This window comes from Hakea prostrata, chromosome 8 (assembly GCF_041222555.1).
Source record: "Hakea prostrata isolate BN-2017 chromosome 8, UWA_Hpros_2, whole genome shotgun sequence".
Classification (NCBI taxonomy): Eukaryota; Viridiplantae; Streptophyta; class Magnoliopsida; order Proteales; family Proteaceae; genus Hakea; species Hakea prostrata.
This window is the reverse complement of record NC_142607.1, coordinates 1,476,617-1,497,344: the sequence shown is the minus strand read 5'-3', so window position 1 is coordinate 1,497,344 and position 20,728 is coordinate 1,476,617. Positions and strand designations below refer to the sequence as shown.

At 41.8% G+C, this 20,728-nt stretch overlaps 1 protein-coding gene across 1 annotated transcript in view; it reads right to left on the bottom strand.

Moving 5' to 3' along the window:
• LOC149006170 (casein kinase II subunit beta-3-like) overlaps nt 1-20,728 on the bottom strand; it is a 47,958-nt gene that overhangs the window by 12,926 nt on the left and 14,304 nt on the right. Inside the window, exons 2-4 of the mRNA XM_089164913.1 lie at nt 12,805-13,026; nt 12,337-12,443; nt 12,088-12,253 (exon numbers count right to left, since the gene is read on the bottom strand). Coding sequence (XP_089021039.1) covers nt 12,088-12,253; nt 12,337-12,443; nt 12,805-13,026 — 495 coding nt within the window. The remainder of the gene's footprint in view (nt 1-12,087; nt 12,254-12,336; nt 12,444-12,804; nt 13,027-20,728) is intronic.

The following is a 20,728-nucleotide window of genomic DNA, read 5'->3' as shown; positions in this document are numbered from 1 at the left end:
CTTGCTGCCTAGACAACCATGGTTGCTCCTAATTATAGGGGTATTAAGTAATGAAGTGTGAGGCATTTGAGTTTCGATAAAATCATAGGACGAGTTTTCCCACTAGAACTGAACATAGGAGTACAAGCTTATTTTCTTTAGTACATTGGGATGTTCCAGGAACCTGGCGTATCCCTAATCGTTTTGGTTTTCTGCATTTTATCATTTTTGTAGAGGACTTCTCCAGATTTACATGGTTATTTTTAATGAAGGATCGAAGTGAAGTTTTAAAAATTATAACAGATTTTTTTTGCTGAAGTTTCTACTAAATTTAGTACATCTGTCAAGATTTTTCGTACTGATAACACTTTGGAGTATGTGCAAAATGCGATTTCTAATCTATGTTCTTCTAAAAACAGTCTTCATCAATCTAGTTGTTCATACACACCCCAACAAAAATGGTGTAGCCGAGCTGAAACATAGGCACTTTTTAGAAGTAGCAACGTCCCTTATGTGAGTGTACCTAAGCAATATTGTTGTGATGCTATCTTTGCATCTTGTACTTTATTAAATAGAATGCCATCTTCAGTGTTGCAAGATGAAATATCATTTTAAGTTGTGTATTCGAGTATGCTTTGTTTTCTGTCTCACCTAAAGTTTTGGCTGTATAAGTTATGCTCATGATTTACCCCAACTCTTCTTGGGTTTGGTGTAAGCTTCTCATATTGAAACCGCGGGCCCTTGCCGCCATCTCTTCCTCCATTTCGTTGGTTCTTCCATCTCCTTTTGGCTTGACCCTTGGAATTTGATGGGCATTCTCTTTACTTCACTTGGTCCTCGCACAGTTTATGACACCCGCATCCCCAAATCCACTGCTTTATCTACCTTCATCACTAATGGCTCTTGGGATCCCTCCCCCCTCTATCCACCTCCCTTACTGACATCTCTATTTGGCTCCCTTCCCCCTCCAAAACCTTCTCTACCTCTTCTACTTCGAACTTTTTCCGATCCCTGGCTCCTACGCCCACTTGGCCCCCTAGTCGGGTTCAAAGGCAATATTCCCCGCCATTCCCTAACCCGTCTGAAGAGCCCTTCACAAAGCCCTTCCCACCCAGTCTTTTCTCATTAGCCTGCAAAACCCAGCTAGTCCCAGTTGCATCCCATGTTAGAATGGTTCAAAGGACTTAGAGCACCATTTCTTTCTTTGACCATTCTCCTTCCCTTTGGAGAAAAGCCCTTGCTACTATTTCGCCCCGGTCGCGGCATTCATTTGGTTTTGCTTAAGATTGGTCTTGGATCTTGAAAAACTTCTCGGGCCCCTCCATTTGTGACCGAATTGGTAGGCTATTCTTCAGTTCCATTATCCATCATCTTTGGTAGGAGCACAATCTTAGGTGATGGACTTCCAAATCCCGCTCTCATGACTCGATTTGGAATGCCATCCATTTTGATGTTTTGGTTAGGCTCTCCTTTTCCCCCCATCACCCAGTTGTTGACTCCCCAAAAAACGGGCTCATTGTTGTCTCTTGGGGCCTCAATTCTTCTTTCCTCCCTCCCATCTGAAGGGTGGCTTCTAGTTCTTTGCCTTTTTTAATAAAAATTTTATTCATCCGAGAAAAAGGATAAGTTTTCAGCTAAAGCTCATAAGTGCAATTTTTTAGGTTATTCTCAATACCAAAAAGGATATAAAGTTTTTGATCACTTAACCAAACTTCAATTCATCACAGTGGATGTTACCTTTCTAAAAATACACCATATTATGACCCTAATTAGTTGTCTGAAGATGATAGGTTTGATCCACCCCTTATGGCAGTACTGTTTCCTTCTAAGATGCCTAAGGAAGAGCCAAACTGCAAAATCCCTGAAGAATCCGTTGTACTTCCTAGCCCAAATGAGGTGCCCGTTCAATTTCCACTAGTGCAAATCTATCATCGGCAGAAGAAACAAAAACAGTTACATGGTACAACCATCGATATCACTTCTTTTACAGGTCCTCCTCCACCGCCTGATAATCCTAAGATCTTCCCATTGCTTCGGAATGCTTTAAGGGAAGGTAAACAAGCTTCTTCCCAACGTTCTAATGTGGCATATCCTATTTCTCATTATGTTACTACTCTTCACTTGCCGGATCAGTATCATACCCTTACCATATCTCTGTCTTTTATTCCTGTTCCATTTACATACTCTGAGGCTCTCTCTGATGCGGGTTGGAAAGCTACTATGTAATCTGAAATTGAGGCTGTACACTATAGGGATACTTGGGACTCTTGTGGATTTGCCTCCTACTAAGGATCTTACGAAATGTCGTTCAATGGATTTGCTTCCGGGTAAGGATCTTGTGAAATGTCGCTCAATATCGTTCAATATTTGTGGTTAAGTATAAGTTTAATGGTTCTATGGAGCGCCTTAAAGTGTGGCTAGTCGCAGAGGGGTATACTCAAACTTATGGTGTGGATTTCGTTGAAACTTTCCTCCTATAGCTCATTTAAATTAAGTACATATTTTGTTGTCCTTGGCGGCTAATTTAGAATGGCCTCTTCATCATTTAGATGTAAAAATTGCTTTTTTATATTGAGCGACTTGGCTGAAGAAGTATAGAGCAACCTCCTGGTTCTTCTGTTGGAGTAGGAGCTTTCTCTGAGAATAGACCTTTATTGCCATAGAGGTTGAATCGACAAGCAAAGAAATAATATCTCACATAGTGATCAAAGGAAGGGTTATCAAAGAAATAATGTCAATGTTTGTTTCTCTCCCTTTGTAATTTGTTTGCTACTTATGAATGTGTGGGGATGAGTAATTTTCGGTTCTAGCTGTACCCGCATGGATATTGATCATCTGCTACCTTGAGCTCTCTATATATAGATAAGCAGAGAAAGAAAGAGAGTTATTAGTGAGAGAGGGAGGAGAGGCAATGGAGAAGCGGCAACAAGCTGACGCAGGCCATGTGTTAGTGCTTCCATACCCAAGCCAAGGCCGCATAAACCCAACCCTCCAATTCTCCAAATGTTTAGTCTCAAACCGCCTGAAAGCCACAATTGCAGTAAGCATTTTCATCTCCAAATCCATGAAATCGTAAACTAGTTCAGTTGGTACTGAAACCATCTCAGATGGCTTTGATGATGGTGGTTTCAAAGAAACTGAAAGCATACAAACCTATCTCTCATCAGTAAGACTGCGTTTGTTTGCTGGAATAAAGGTGGGGTGGGAAAATTCTTGAAAAAAGTGTAGATTTCTTACTTTTCCCTTAAATCCCAAAATTGAAGATTGTTTGGTTGTTTGGGGTGGGAAAGTCAGAGACAAGTTTCCTTGAATCAAGGAAACTTGTCTGGTGATGTGGCACCCCAACTTTCCCACCCCAAGCCATTTTAAAACCCCACAAATTTGGTGGGACTTTGTGGGAAAGTTTGGAAAACTAAAAAGTGGAACCCACTACTATCACTTTTTTCCCTTTTCTTTCCTTCCTTCCCCCTCACCCCACTACACATGAGACCCACATGTTTTTTCTTTCCCACCCCACCTTTGCAAACAAACGCAGCCTAAGAGAAAGGGGTTCAAAAACCTTAACTGAGCTCATGAAGAAACAGATTGACTCGGGTTATCCTTTCACTTGCCATGGGCTTTAGATGTAGCCAAAGAGTTCGGTTTGGTTACATCAATTATTCAATTATTCTTCACTCAGTCTTGTGCTGTTGACAGCATATAGTACAATGTGCATAAGGAACTTCTCACCTTCCCACCACCAAGCTTGAATGGTACTATTTCAGTTCCTGGGCTACCACCACTTGAACCTCAAGAACTGCCATATTTTGTTTGTGTAGTAGGATCTTATCCTGCTTACATGGAGCTAGTTTTGAATCAAATCTCCAATATGGATAAAGCACATTGGGTTCTTGTGAATTCCTATGACAGTTTGGAGGTTGAGGTGAATATAGAAATATTTAAACTTGTTTCGTTTTTCTTGAACTGATTTGCCTCCAAGCAGGAGTTCTTTATGATCTGCTTTCACATTTAGGCCTAAATTGCTTTCAGATTTCAATATATGAATGGGTGCAGGTGAAGGATGTTTTCGTAATTTGGACTTTGGATTGATCTACTATGTGTTTTTGTAGGTGAATCCTTAGCTCAAATGGAAGAGCACCTAGAAATTTTCTATGGTATGATGGTTCGATCCCATTAGGATTCATGTTGTTAATTTTCTTCTTTAATCACAAGTTGATTCATTGCACCATGGTGTTTTCACATATTGATAGTTTTTCTGCTGTAAGTTGGCGTGATTATACTTGGAGTTGGCAATCTGGAATTAAAGAGGGGCAGTCCTTGGCACAATGGTCAATGGACCACCCATTGCAAGGTAAGGTCAAGTTATCAAAATAGCCTCTTAGGAATAATTGTTGGGGTAAGGTTGGGTTGGAAAATTCCCCCCCTCTACACCCCCCTGTGGGACTCTACTTGTGTGGAAGCCTTCGGCATCGGATTCGATTTTCAATACATATTAGTATATTACATTTAACACTTTAACCAAATTGAATATGAAACGACTTTTGTTTCATTTAATAAATGTTGTCATTTGATTTTGTCGCTCATATTTTCTCGAATATTAAGAATTTATAATAATTTATTAAAATTTAATTTGTTATATATTATCTATTGAAACCCACATTGCAAAAGAAAAATGGGTTCATGGGTAGTGTTTTTAAATTTAAGATTGTGGGATAATATATTTTAATGCATTTTATAAAATAAAATTTTATATTTTAGTGCAATCTATAAAATAAACATCTTTTGATGCATAGTGATGCACTAAGTGAAAGTCGGACAAGTAGACTTTCAAATCCGGAATCAGATTTATCAAACTATCATTTTAGATTTCTAAAAAAAAGGGTTATTTTAGATGATTGAAGCCCAAATCCACATTAACCAAACAACTTTTCAAATAGATTCAGGTTCTAGACTCAGTGTAATCAGACAGTTTTTCAAGTAGATTTTAGATCTCAGACTTAGACTAACCAAACAGTTTTTCTATAATGAAGCTGATTCCAGAAAACTAGATTCTATTGCACCTGGATTGCAAATCAAATCTAGGTTCTATAGAATCCAGCAACCAAATGCTTGCTAACTGATTAGAGCTGCAATTCTCATGTATAAATAAAGCTCTTGGGGTAGAGACGCAGACTATTGAAGCAGTCTCTAGCCCTTGTGTCTTCTCTTCTTTTCTTCTTCTCTAATTTTCTGGTTTCACTTTCTCAACAACAACTACACCTCAGTAGGAGATTCTGGTTTGTTTCACACTTGACTTGATTGCCATTTGTTTTTTGGGGGCGGGGGGAAGTAAAATAAATTAAATTCCTTGTACCACCTTGGATCACATTGTTTTAGGCCCCTGAGAGAGGTTGTTAGCAAGTAAACCCTTGGAATACAGGACCCAACGCAAGGCCTATCTACTAAATAAAAGCCCAAATAGATGCTTGATCTGCATGACCCCTTGGCATGGTGGAAGGCATCAGTTTGAACTTTATCATCTCTAAAACGAATTTAAGCTTTTTGGTTTTGATTTGCACCTCCTGCTAGGATCAAATGATATTAGAAAAAAGGCTCATAGGATTGATGTTAGGGGCCAGGATCGCTATATTCATGAGAACCAGGCAAATACAAAGCACAAGGATACTTGCACCTTGGAATGAGAGGGTCCTGGCCTATCTACCAGAAAACATTTTCTCCTAGTTTTGTTGAGATACAATTAAAACTCCCTAAGTTCTTTGAACTAACTTAAATAAAACAGAGTTCTTATCATGCACATTGTAATTCTCAAAAATGTTTTAATAGGTTAATCTATGTATGTAACCATTGACGATTACTTCTAATTCTGTAAATCAATAGCAGCAGAAGTAAGAAAAATATAGAAATCAAATGACCTACCAGAAGAAATTGAAATCAAATGATAACTGGTTCTGACAATCGACACATCAGTAAATTGTATAATAATATATACTGTGTGAGTGAATGAGAGAATGAGAGAGAAGCTCTGACACCCTCCTCCACCTTTGCCTCCCATCTCCCTGAGCCCCTTGTCGCCGGCGACTGTGAATCATGTCTTCCAAGTCGCCGGTACCCCCCTCTTCCCTCCCCTCCTCTCCTGAACACCCTTGTCCCCCAAAAAAATCCTGGAATTCCCTTTTCTCCACCAAGAACAATACTGTTAATCTAAACCTCTCCTTCATTCCTTCCTCTTCTACCAACCATTCTGCCATCACCCACTGCCCTTCAGCTTCCACAGCCCCTGGGATTGACCGATGGAAATTTGCCATCATCGGCCAATTCCTTGGGTCTATCCCTCCCTTTAACATTACCAAATCCTCCCTCGCAAAACAATGGAATGCTTCTGGTATCATGGATACTTACCTTCTGGACTCTGGAATCTACTTGTTTAACTTTTCGTATCCCGCTTGTCAATCTCGTGCTCCACCCTAGTCTGTGGGTAAGTCTCGTATATTCATTAAGCCCTGGTCTCCGTCCTCTCCCCTCCGCAGGGTCGACTTCAACACTCTTCCCCTGTGGATCAACCTTCCTGGACTCCCTCTTGAGTTTTGGAATTGCAACTGCCGTAGCCGCATTGGTTCTGCCCTTGGCAAACCCCTGCGTACTGACTCTCAAACCCTCAAGATGGAAGGAATTTCTTATGCTCGCCTGTGTATTGATTTCCCTGCATCGAAACCCCTTCCTGCAACTGTCTTCATCACGGATGATAACGGCCTGATTTACGATCAACTCATCGCATACGATTGGATTCCATCTCGTTGCAGCCTAGGTTCTTCATTCGGCCATGAAGATTCATCCTGTTCTTCTTTTGTTCAAGCTCATACACACGCTGGTCTTCAAACTCAAAACAACGTCTCTGCATCTCACTATGAAGCTACTCCAAATATAGCTTCATCCGAAGCCGAGAATATGACTATGGTTTTTTGCCCCCCGCAAAAAATTATTGACACTCTAGAGAAGATCTCAGTTCCGGTGGATCTCCCTGAAGCTGCCATCTCCGCCTTGGCCGTGAAAAGCTCTAAAACTTCAAATAAAGCTCCTGCAATCACCTACCGGAGAATCAGAAGGAAACCGCTGCTTCCGACGCCGGTGATTGTCCCTTTCTCCCAGTCTGTGGAAGCTGCTTCGAAAGCTGACATCAACTGCAACTCTGCCATCGCTGCGATCGTTTCCTTTTCTCAAAAAGCTGGCCCTGCTGTTGACGACGAATTGGAATCCACTTCCTGTGAGATCGTTGCTTCCATCGAACTGGACGAAGCCTTCGTTGTTGCCCTTCCGACGAAAATGGTATGTCCTGATCCATTGACCGAAACTTGTACCTCTCTCGATTCCTTTTCCCCGTCTCTTTCCCCTGCACTGGTGTCTGGAACCCTGCAATGCCACGATACTCCCCCTGTTGCCCCCATCATCACCGCCCACCATTTTTCCCAAAAGCCATCCCAAAATAGATCCATTTTACCCTTACCCCAACACTTAACCACTAAATCCTCTTCATCCAATACCCATTGCAAGCCCAAGCCCAAGCCCAAGCCCACCGTCATTAACCCATTTCCCTCAACTTCTCCCAAGCCCATTTCTCTTGGGTCTAAAGACTCTCACATTGTTGGGCCTCCTTCTCGCGGGCCTTCTAAGCCTAAAAAACATCTCCCACCTACTCCTAATGCCCAAACCATCCCCAGCAGCCCTTTAAGCCATCCCTCGTCCAACCCCTCTCTTTGCATTCTCCCATCTCCAACCCCCAGCCTGCTCACAATATACTTTTAACTTCCACTCCCGCCACTTTCTCGGAACCCAGCCTCCCCCCAGCTAACCCCTCAGCCAATCTCCCTCCCACCTTTTCCACTAACCTCATCACCCTTGACATTGGTTCTCCCTCTAACCTTTGCGGCCTCTCCACACCCTTAAGCCACACCACCTTACATAAGCCTTTGTCCCCTTCATCCAACTCCTCCATTGACCCTGATATCTTTGAAACCCCTTCGCCGCTCAACTCCCCCCTATGTGAGCAGCCTCTCCCCCTCCCCAGTAGCGAATATGATGCCCCCTCCCCCATTGTTTATCATGTCTGATTTCTTTATTTGGAATGTCAAGGGCTTAAATTCCCTTGAAAAACAAGCAGATGTCAAGAACACTATACAAAATGCTAAGGTTTCTCTTTGTGCCCTTCTTGAAACTCATATACAATTGGAAAATGCCCATCGGATTGCTAGGTCTATAGCTCCCTCTTGGTCTTTCATTTCTAACTCCTCCCCTTCTTCCAATGGTCGTATTTGGATTCTTTGGGACCCCTCGAGATTCCAAATCTCCACCCTCTTGTCCTCTCCTCAATTCATGCATCTTAGCATCCTAGATAATCTTTCCTCTCCCTTTCTTCTCACTATCGTCTATGGCCATAATCTCTCTGTCGACTGTCTCCCCCTCTGGGATGATATTCATGCCATCTATTCCTCCGTCTCGGACCTCCCCTGGGGTATTGGGGGTGACTTCAACATCGTTAGATCTTCCCTCGAGAGGGTCGGTGGCTCGCCCCAGATCCTGTAGCAATGGATGCCTTCAATTCCTGCCTTGATGACTCGAGCTTAGAGCACCTCCGCTGGTCGGGTCACCCTCTCACTTGGCATAATCGGCGATCCGGTTCTGCCAGGATTGCCTCCAAGATAGACCGCTTCCTAGCGAATTCTTCTTGGCTCTCTTCCTTTCCCTTCTCCCATGCCTACTTCTCTAATTCTAGTCTTTCTGATCACTCTCCCTGCTTGGTCCAACTCTCGCCCCCTTCCTCCTTTGGTCCTTAGCCGTTCAAATTTTTTGATATGTGGTCTTCTGACCCTTCTTTCCAGCCTTTAGTTCTTGATGCTTGGGCCAAGCCGGTCCAATGTCACTCCCTCCCTCTTGTAGCTTTTGCTCGTAAGCTCCACAATACTAAGGAAGCCCTCCGGTTCTGGAACTCCTCCTCTTTTGGCAATATAAATTCTAGAATTTCCACTTGCCGGTCCAATCTCCAGATCACTCAATCCCTTCTCCAAGATGACCCTTTCAACCCCTCCCTTGCTGAGAATGAGCATTCTCTCTCCTCGGAGCATTCTTCCCTTCTCTCATCTGAAGAGAGTTTTCTCCGTCAAAAAACTAGAATCAAATGGCTTGATCTAGGAGACTCCAACTCGGCCTTCTTCCACCGTTCCCTCAAAAGCCCGTAACAACTTCAATTCCATCCCTTCCCTCATCACTTCGAATGGCACCCGCATTTCGACCCCGCCAAGCATCAAAGCTAAGATTGTCTCCTTTTTCTCCTCCCTTCTCTCTCCTCCCTCTCCCCCCCCGTCCCCCGGTCCCCCCTTCCCCCCAACCTTATCAACAAAGTCATAGATCCTTCCTCTGTCTCCTCTCTCTGTGCTATCCCCTCCAAGGAAGAAATCCTTCTTGCTATTCGTTCCCACAAGACGAATAAAGCCCCGGGCCCTGATGGCTTTAGTATGGGTTTCTTCCTTGCTGCTTGGGATTTCATTGAGAATGATCTAGTCCATGCCATCCGTAGCTTCTTCTTTAACCCCTCCCAAATCTTTTCCATCAACCAAATTTTCCTCTGTCTCATTCCCAAAAAGTCAGGAGCTTCTTCCCTCTCCGATTTTCGTCCCATCTCCCTCTGTAACCTCATTTATAAATTTATCTCTAAAATCCGTGCGAATAGGCTCAAAAGGGTCCTTCCTTCCCTTGTGAGTCCTAATCAATCTGCCTTCATCTCCGGCCGCAGTATTGCAGACAACATTCTCCTCTGTGCGGAGATTGTTAAGGGCTTTGAGAGATCTTCCCACTCCCCGGCTGCCCTTCTTAAAGTTGTTCTCCACAAAGCTTTCGACTCCATTCGATGGGACTTCATTATTGATGTTCTTTATTCCATGGGCTTCCCTCCCACTTTCGTCCGATGGATTGAAGCTTGCATTTCCACCCCTCGATTCTCCGTCTTGGCCAATGGCTCCCCCGCCAGATCTTTCCCTCCCATGTTGGCATCCGCCAAGGTTGCCCCTCTCTCCCTTCCTCTTCTCTCTCGCTTTAGAGGTCCTCTCCCGCATCCTCCAAACCAATACCGACCATCTCCTCATTTCCCCCATCCCTAAGTGTAGGTCCCTAAACTCACTCATCTTGCCTTTGCAGATGATCTCATGATTTTCCCTAAAGTGGACCATCTTTCTATATCCTCCATCCTCTCAGCCCTTTCGCTCTTCGATTCCCTTTCTGGCCTCAGGGTCAATCTCAGTAAATCCACCATTTTCCTTTCCGGTATCTTTGATCAGCTTCGAGCCTCTCTCCTTCAGCTCTCAGGCTTCTCGCCTGGCTCCTTCCCTGTGGTCTATCTGGGTCTCCCTCTCATCCCGGGAAGGCTCACTCGCCACCCCTGTCTTCCTATGCTTGACAACATTCGCAAGAAATTGCAACTTTGGAAAGGAAAACTCTTATCCTTGCTGGCTGAGTGACCCTCATTCGTTCTGTGCTCCAGTCCATCTATCTTTACTGGTGCGGTATATTCTCCTTCCCCAAAGCCACCATCCAGGCAATGGAATCCTTATTTTGTGCCTTCCTTTGGAAAGGGCAGGAAGTCTCTAGATTCATTCGTCTTGTTAGTTGGGCTTCCATCTGTCGCCCTACCTCTGAAGGGGGCCTAGGCATCCGTCGGATTTCTGATGTAAATTTGGCTTGTCTCTTCAAACTTATTTGGAAAATTGCCTCAAAGCATGATTCTATCTGGGTTAGGTGGGTCTATTCTTACCTCCTTCGGTCGGATTCCTTCTGGACTGTTCCTTTGCCCTCAAATCCTTCTTGGGTTTGGAGGAAAATTCTTCTCCTATGCCCCCGAGCTATCTCTGCCATCTCTATATCCATCTCTAATGGATCTTCCACTTCCTTTTGGCTTTAACCCGTGGCATCCGATGGGCATTTTCTACAATCACTTTGGTCCCCGCACCGTCTATGACTCCCGCATCCCCAAATCCATCCCTTTGTCGGCTTTCATCTCTAATGGTTCATGGATTCCCTCCCACCTTCCCTTGCTCACACAGGTTGGGAGTTCCCTTCCCCCTCTCTCCAACTCCCCCCATGACCTCACCATTTGGCTTCCGTCCACCACCAAATCCTTCTCCACCTCTTCGGCTTGGAACCTCCTTAGGCCCCATAACCCCAAACCTCCCTGGCCCCCCTTGGTTTGGTTCAAAGGCTTCATCCCCCGCCACTCCCTTACCCTTTGGAGAGCCCTCAACCTTGCTCTTCCCACCCAAGCATTCCTCTCTGACCGCCACATGGCCCACATCCCTGTTAACCCAAACTGCATCCTCTGCTGGTCCACTGTGGAAAACCTTGAGCACCTCTTCTTTTGCTGCCCTTTCTCCAGATCTATCTGAGGAAAAGCCCTTTCCTTCATATGGCCCTGTTCGAGACGTTCCTTCGGATTTTGTCAAGATTGGTCTTGGATTTTGGGAAATTTTTCAGGCTCCTTCATTTGCGATCGGATTGGTAAGCTAGTGTTTTGTGCCCTAATCCACCACCTTTGGTGGGAGCGCAATCTCCGGAGATGGACCTCCAAATATCGCTCGTTTGACCAGATTTGGAATGCCATCTACTTTGATGTTTCTTCTAGATTGGTAGCTATCCCCCACCCCCGGTCGATGATACCCCAAGGAACAGGCTAATTGTTGTCTCCTGGGGTCTTAGTTCTTCCCTCAGGTCTTCTTCTTAAAGACCTTGTTTTCCTTTTTGCTTTAATATAATTATTTATTCATCCAAAAAAATATATACTATGTAATAGTCTAACACCAATTATTTTTACCGTTTCAAAATGGAAGCATGCCTCTAATAGGTTAATGTCTGTACATAACCATCAACGACTAATTCTAATTCTATAAATCAGTAGAGGCACAAATAAGACATAAATATAGAAATCAAATAATGACTAGCTCTAAAACAATCAACATATCAATACATTGCAAAATAATTTGTACTGAGTAAGAGTAGCATTCTACTAATCGTTATTTTTTTGGTTTCAAAAGGGAAGCATGCCTCAAGGGACAATACATCAAAGGATACTGCATTGATATTTGCACCTCGGGAAGTACAAATCTTCACATTTGGGGCAGTAAATCTTCACAGAGCCATCATGAGGGGCGTCTGATGTGCCAACAGGCAAGCATGGTTGCCCCCCACAATAAACTCGAGGGCATCTTCCAAAGTCCACCCTCTTGTATTTCTCATGCTGCAGTGTCAGTTGATAAGAAATGACTACATGCCTTGTAGATTCAATTTTATGTCCAAAAGAACTAATATAATAGATCTTACCATAGCGTTAATTCCTTTAGCGGTTAGAATGTATCTTGCATGTATAAGACCATATAACAACTCAGCTGCAGATTCAATGTCACCATGTTCCTCACCATCAACTTCACCTGCAAGAAGTTTTCATTAACATTGAAAGATGTTTCATGCAACATTAATGATAATAGATAAACAAGTACACAATTCAAGCAACCAAAAGGAGACTTGATATTTCTTTATCTATCTTTAAAAAAGGAGCGTAGTACAGCCAACATCACAACATACAAAACAAATAAGCAGAAAGGATCACAATGCTACATTCTAAAAGTTGAACTAAGTATGCATATTAATCATTATATATAAGAAAGGACCAGAAGCAACAATCAAACGTTTTCTAAAATATGGAATCACCTAACAGTCCACCAGTTACATGATAAACACCTTGAATAGTGGACACACACACAGAGGAGGGGAGGAGAGAACTGAACGTACCACTCAATGAGTCATTGTCTAAAATCATATCCAGGGCATAATCATAATAGGGAACCTGTCCCTGAAGTCCACACAAATTAAAGTCATCTTGAATATATTCCTCATCAACTTCGCAAAGAAGCTCATTTCCTCTCAACCCACAAAACCAAGAGATCCAAGATGAATCATCTCCTCCCTCTGAACTGCTGAGATCTGTCTCCTCACTTTCTGAACCAGAGAGCTCTTCAAATAGGCAAAAATAATAAATGAAAAAAGAAAACAAAATCAGCATGTGGAATAAAAAAGAACTAGCAGAAAATTATTCAACAAAGTAAAAGTAACTCATACATCCCGGCCTAAAAAGTTTTTTTTCTTTTTTCTTGGGGGTGGGGGGTGGGTTTGGTGTGTGGTGTCAAACTGTGATGTGATGTAAGGCAGAAACCAAAACTAAAATAAAATTTTGAAATAAGAAATTTCAGAAGAAAAAAGATGAGGATGCAAGGCACATTGACCCCTTCAATACTCATCCATAACTGCAGGATATGGTCCAAGAAAAAGATGTAGAAAGCGACCCCTATTTACAGCCAAGAAGGAAACATAGATGTTTACAATCAGAAAAGACAAGTTGACCAAAGAAGAATATATGTCATGAAATAGGATCGCAACCAAGGGTTGAATGTGTCAAACTCACCAAATACCAATGTCCCCCTCTGGATCAACTTCTTCTTCTGTGAAGCTTGGCTTAATATCGTTGTGTCCATGATGGGAAAACCCTTGCACTATGATTGTGGAACAAAGATAATGGACAAATTAGCTTTTGCAAGGATCCGAGTTGAGTTATCCGGAAAAGAACCCCTAACTTCTACCATCACCATTGCAAATGATGAAGGCTATAAACATTCCAGTAAAAGGTCCACTCCCAGTGGATACACCTTTCACTGCACTCACTTGCAGAGTGCTCCTGTAGAGTGTAGACCATCATTGCTCTTCAGGTTCCATCATAGCATTATCTCTAACCCAGCAAGCAAGTCTGCGTTTGGAAACTTTTCGTTCTGGGAGACCAGTTCTTGTGTAAAACCATTTTTACATGTTTCTGTGCTGAGAGACTGTTCTTTGTTTGGAAATACGGTGTCTAGTAAACCATTTTATGGATCCCAAATCAACCCGCAATAGGAAAATTCTAGTTTTTTAGAAAGGGCACGAGGCAAGAAAGCATGATAAAGGGGTTTGCATGTATCAAGTTTCTGTTGCCCCAAACATGTTCTGCGAAACACATTCTTTAAACCACTTTTCTCACCAGTTCATTCTTAAAGAACAAAACAACAAAGTGTTTTAACACCTACCAACTGTTCATCTATTCTCTGAGAACAAAAGAACACCAAAAATGTTCTTTGAGAATGGTAACAAACACATCCCTGTATTGCATCATTTAGACACCCCAACCTTCTACGCCTTCACGCCTTCACATTCCTTCCCCAATAGTGCCTGAAATTTCAGCCAGCGCAAGAACCATCAACATCATGAACATAGTCTTCGTGATAAATCTGCTTCCAACACCTCCGTGGCCATGAAGATGTTATCATTGATGTAGCCACAGATTGAATAGGATCAACAAGGGACAAGTCTTCTAGGATATCAACTCAAAGGATTAGGCAAGGGTTTCAAGGTTTTAGGAATTCGAGGTAGTTGATTAGGGTATACAAAAACATAGTTACATTGGGAGGATGGAAAGAAACTTGAAGAACTTATGCAATGATATATGACGACCCTACAACCTGGGAGAATTTTAACCGCTGGATTTGTGATCTAAGTTTGAAATTTAGGTTTTTTTCTTCTTTTTCCTTTTTTTTTTTTTTTTTTTTTTGGGGGGGGGGGGGGGGCACAAACATTCCAATAAGAAGGCGTAAAACCTTGGATCCTAGAAGGAATTTGATGTATACTCTTGATTGGATGAGGGGGGTGATATGTAAAGGCTACAGGATCAGTTTCCAATGGATTCTAGTGGTAAATTTAGATTGGGATAGGGTTGACGCACCAGATCAGCAGCCAGCACTGGAAAAAATCTAGCCAAAATGTTTTCATGGATTCGACCTCATATGACAAACGCTATGCTAGGGCGTCCCCGACAAAAGAAGCGACATGCTACACTATGGTCCGGGTGTAGTGATAAATGGGCAAGGTTAGCTAGGGCATCCCTTGTAACGACGCGTCGCATCAGCACTAGGATTCGGTGATAAGGAGGCAAAGACTCCCGCGCCGTGGACAACTGCTAGTAAAGAAGCTAGTCCAGAAATGTAGGATTAGAATGGCATCTTGGAACATAGAAACTTTAACAGGTAAGAGCTTAGAATTTATAGACGTTATGAAAAAAAGAAGGATTAACAATAATGCAATGCGGAATGAGGTAGCTACATGTATAAACAAGGTGGCTAAAAATGTCCTAGGTGAATCAAAAGGAAAGTTTCATTCTTATAGAGAGACTTGGTGATGGGATAGTAAGTTCGAGCTGCCATTAGGAATAAAAAAGCTAATTTTAAGACATGGCAAAGGACTAAGGATGTTGAGGATCTTCAGAAGTATAGGTTGGCTAGAAATGAAACTAACAAAATTGTGGGGAAAATAAGGGAGAAGTATGAAGAGCTAAATAAAAAATTGGCCACTAAGGAACCGGAAAAATCTATTTATAAGATAGCTAAATTAAAGGATAGGAACAATAGAGATCTTGACCATGTTAGATGTATTAAAAGTGGAGATGGTAAAGTATTAGTATATGATGAGGACATTAAAAAGAGATGGGAAATCTACTTCTCAAGTCCGTTAAACAAGCACACTTCAAGTATCTGTGATTCAAACGATTACACAATCCACCAAAGCAACAATTTTCAAACAAATATAGGAAAATTTCGATGTCCGAAGTAAAAGCAGCACCGAGGAGGATGAAACTAGACAAGCCATAAGGTCTTGATGAAATCCCAAGAGAAGTATGGAAGAGCTTAAGAACCCACGCGATAGCTTGGTTGACTAACTTGTTTAATAAAATTATGAGCACTGGGAAAATGCCAAATGAATCGAGGAGAAGCATCGTGGTTCCAATTTATAAAAATAAATGAGATATTCAAAGTTGTAATAACTATAGAGGCATTAAACTGATGAACCATACTATGAAATTATGAGAGAGAGAGAGAGAGAGAGAGAGAGAATGGGATTTTAAAGGGGATACCAATGCAATGTGGAATGAGATGGCTATGTGTATTAAGAAGGTGGCTAAAGATGTTCTAGGTGAATCAAAAGGAAAGACTCATTCTTATAGAGAGACGTGGTGGTGGGATAGTGAGGTTCAAGTTGCCATTAGGAATAAAAAAGCTAGTTTTAAGGCATGGCAAAGAACTAAAGATGTTGAGGATCTTCATAGGTATAGGTTGGATAGAAATGAAGCTAAGAAAATTGCAGGAAAAGCAAAGGAAAGGAAATATGAAGAGTTGTATAATAAATTGGGCACAAAGGAAGGGGAAAAATCTATTTATAAGATAGCTAAGATGAGGGATAGGAAGAGTAGAGATCTTGACCATGTTGGATGTATTAAAAATGGAGATGGTAAAGTATTAGTTTGTGAGGAGGATATTAAGAAAAGATGGGAAACCTATTTCTCTAGTTTACTAAATGAGCATTCTTCAAGCACTTATGTTTCGGACGATTACACTTTTCACCAAGGCACCAAGGTCCGAACTTATATACGTAGAATTTCGATGTCCGAAGTAAAAGAAGCTTTAAGGAGGATGAAACTCGGCAAGACACAAGGTCCTGATGAAATCCCAATTGAAGTATGGAAGAGCTTAGGAACCCATGGACTAGTTTGGTTGACTAAGTTGTTTAATAAGATTATGAGCACAGGGAAAATGCCAGATGATTGGAGGAGAAGTGTTGTGGTTCCAATTTACAAAAATAAAGGAGATATTCAAAGTTGTAATAACTATAGGGGCATTAAGGGGTTGTATGGTAACCATTCTGGCACACTAATTCTGTGCCATTTGCCCGTTTTGGCACAGAAGTGACCAGAATCATGTATGGTAACCCGGTTCAAATTTTTTGTGCTGGTTCAGCAAATGTGTGCCAAACCAGGCAATGGGCACACTTTTGGATTGTGTCAGAGAAGCTCCAAATTGGAGCTTCTCTGGCACAGAAGTCATTCTTTACCATTTTGCGGGGCACAAATGAAGCCGTGACGCTGTTTAGGGTTATCGATGTAATTTCACGATAACCCTAAACAGCTCCTCAAAGCTCCTCCAACCTCCTCATCACTCTCGTCTCTCTGGCACTCGCTTGTCGTCGTCTCTCAACGGTCATCTCTCAACGGCACTTTGGTAGCCCTAGATAAGCCCTCTCGTCTCTCTCTTGTCTCTGTCCATCTCTCGCCTCTGTCGTCTCTCTCTCTCTCTCTCTCGTCTCGCCGCACTCGCTTTTTCTATCTCACAAGGGTCATCTCTCAACGGTCGCCCTAGATTAGCCCTCTCGTCTCTATCTCGTCTCTCTCGTGTCTCTGTCCATCTCTCGACTCTGCCGTCTCTCTGCTCTCTCTCGTGTCTCTCGTCCCTCCATCAACGGCATTTTGGCTTTGTATCGTCTCGCTTAAGAATCCGGGTTTTTGGACTCTCTCAAGTTTGTTTGCTTGCTTTGTATTGGAGGTTGAAGAAGAGCATCAACCGATTTCGCCGCAGGAGAGCCATCAAACGATTTCGCCGTAAGAGGAGCCCTTGCATCCGTGGATCGCCCTCGCCCGTGGTATGTTTTTTGCCGTAATTTATCGAACTCTCCAAAGAATTTATCGAACTCGCAGATAGATTTAGATCGACCAAACTTAGTAGAATACTTACCCCCCGATTCCATCCAAGAATCTCAAGAGAAGCTTCGCTTGTAATTGTTTCCACCTTTTCCTTCCATCTTCTTCTTCCAACAATGGTTTTCTCATATATAGTCTCTTTCGTCTCTCTCTGCTCCCTCTCTGTCTCGTATTGTCCGGAAGCCGAAAGAAGAAAAAAGAAACAGGGTGAGTGAAGGAGTGTAGCACATCATCTCTAGTGGTGCAGTGCTTTAGGGTAGCTCGACAGATACATATTATATGCAGCAGCACCTCATGCAGATGCAACCCATGATGGCAGCCTATAACCCCAACGAACGTCATCAACTATTCTCTCAACTCTTCCTGTCTCTCGCTTTTTCATTTTTTCCCCCTCCAATACTTCGTAAGTTGCTAGTGGAAGTTCGTATTTTGGTTTTCTCACAACCCTCTCCCCTCTTTACATGTGTTCATAAGCTTTGTTTCGTAGTATCCGGGTAATGATGTTCCTTAGCTTGTTCAAATGTTTTCTTCTTGTTCATTCATTTTCTGTTGCTCTATGCTTCTATTTTTCATTTCTCCGAACCGGGTTTGAGCTTCTATTTTCGTACATAGAAATATGGATGCGTTTTGAGGGTCTGTAGCTCTTCCTATTGGTTCTTATGTGTGATTATTTATTTGTATTATTAGGATGTTGATGGATGAAGTAGAACCTCTTCTCTCCATGCTTTGTCGATTATATTCCTTATTTGTTTATTTTATTTTTCTGCTGATCTCTTTACCGAGAGGATATTCTACTTTTTATGTTTACATAATAGAATGATGGAGGACAGTGAAAAATAGGATTGTGGGTTACCTTCCCTCATAATTTTATTCTATGTTTATTTGTTGATACCAAATGCAGATTGGATCTCTGTCTTTGATGCTTCTTTACTTAATAATTCTGATTTATGTGCATTCTCTCGCATCTCGTGCCTTGTTTTTCTTCTTTATCTTGATGCTTGTTTTGGGGTGTGTGTGTAAGTTGGAAGTTGTTTGCAACTTCTGCTACCGCTTTGATGAACTTCCAAACTTAGTAGAATACTTACTCCCTGATTCCATCCAAGAATCTCAAGAGAAGCTTCGCTTGTATGTACTGACCTTTTCCTTCCATCTTCTTCTATTTCATAGTCGTTATTTCTTTGTATTTATTTGACTGTTTTTCTGAATACGGTGATCAGGCGTGATTTCCTTCCATCTTCTTCGCTTGTATTTCGCTTGTCACTCGAGTCCTTGTCGCTGCAAGCCGAAGCCGTCTGCAACCCAGTTCTTGGGGAGAGTCCGAAGCAGCAATACAAGTTTCTCCTCTGAGAAGGTGAGTGATTTGGGATTTTTAAGAAAATAAAAAACCTTCTGCGTGGTTTCCAATTTTCCTCTTCTGTAATACAAGTTTCTCCTCTGAGAAGGTGACTTCTTCTTCTTCATCCTCATTTTCTCTAGAACCATCTGCTAATCAAGTGTATCATGATAAACATATTGATTTAGTATTGAAAGCTTGATGGTGTTGCTGCATAGAATAGAATTTCCATTTTAACTACTGACTTGCTTTGTATCTCCACTAGTTGAAGGGTTTTTCCTGGGTGGTCACCTATTTTTAGGTTTGATATAGCCAAGTTGTCATTCCTGCTCATTTCTTAAGCCATAAAAACTAAAATATGCTAAAACAAAATCCAACATGGTAGTTTTTATTCATCTGATATTTTCTTAAAAGATTCATACATTAGTTGGTATTAGCCCTTAGATGTTGAAAACTCGGAAAGTCAGAGACTGTGATCATCATTTGGTGCACTTCTTGGCTGATGGGCTAGCGTTAAACCTTGGCCTTGTCACTTGTGGACGAAGAGTAGAAAACCCCTTTTCCCTTCTCCTTTTTAATTGATGCTGCTACAGTTTTGCTGGATTCCATTGTAGTAGTAACTCTTTCAAGCAACCCATGAAATAAAAAACAGCCCAGCATCTATTTATGGCTCTAATGGTCTAGTTTCAAGAATTTGGAAGGTTTCGTAGTGTGTCTCACAATGCAAAAAACCCCAATTCAGGTTTGGAAAGAAGAAGAAAAGAAAGAAGAAAAAAAAAGGTTCAGTAATGAATACCCTTGGTTATTAGAATTTTGTCTGTGTTGGAGCTGTCTTCTGACTATATAAATTATGGTTCCTTTATATCTGTCTTTTATATGCAGTTCTTGCCACTTGAATGGCTCTCATGAAGGGGGTGGCTGGGATTAAGGTATCAATGAAGAAAGGAACAAAATATTTTAAACAGTAGGGAAGCTGGAAAGCAGTCTGCTGACAGAAGGCTTTCCAGGTTCCCTACAGTTTGTTTTTTTTCTTGTGGGGTTGGGGTTGAGAAGGGATTGGGGTTCAGTTTTGGTGCAAATGGCAGGACCTGATTCTTGAATCGAAAAAGCCAACTTGTTCTGGCAAATGGCCAACTGTAGGCTTTCCAGGTTCCTCGTGTCATCCTATTCACCTGAATATCAGCAATTTCTTCTGTATTATATTAACCTCCCTGTTAGAATCTATTCCTTTGTATTTTTAAAATTCAGAAAGTTGCAGGAAACTACCAAAAATATTAAGTTCCATACTGATAAAGGATTTTGATTCCCTTCATATGGATCCGAACTGTAGTTTGATTTTGTTGTCTCTATTTATTTGGTTTACATTTGCAGGTGTTTTTGTTGGACTAGAGAGATAATTCTGTTTCCCTATTTGCAGGCATTATACTTGATTACATATTACACTTGTCTAGAATATTGCCAGTATACATTTCATAGTTACTCTTAAGGGTGATGCTAGTTGCTACATTGTCATCATTACTGTGTTTTTCTTTGTTAATTTTCCTGCTTTTCTTCAGTATTACTTGCAACCCTTGGATGATGTAACCACTATGTTGACTGTTGAGTACCTCAGAATGCATTTCTGGTTTAATAAATTCTGCTTATTGATGCCATGGTCATGAAACTGCATCATTATTCATCAACTAGGGGCTTAACAACTTGCTGACAATTGTTTGCTTGGACATGACTAGCAAATGAGTTTGACAAGCCATCTCGGCTGCTAGAAAGGCCCTCTC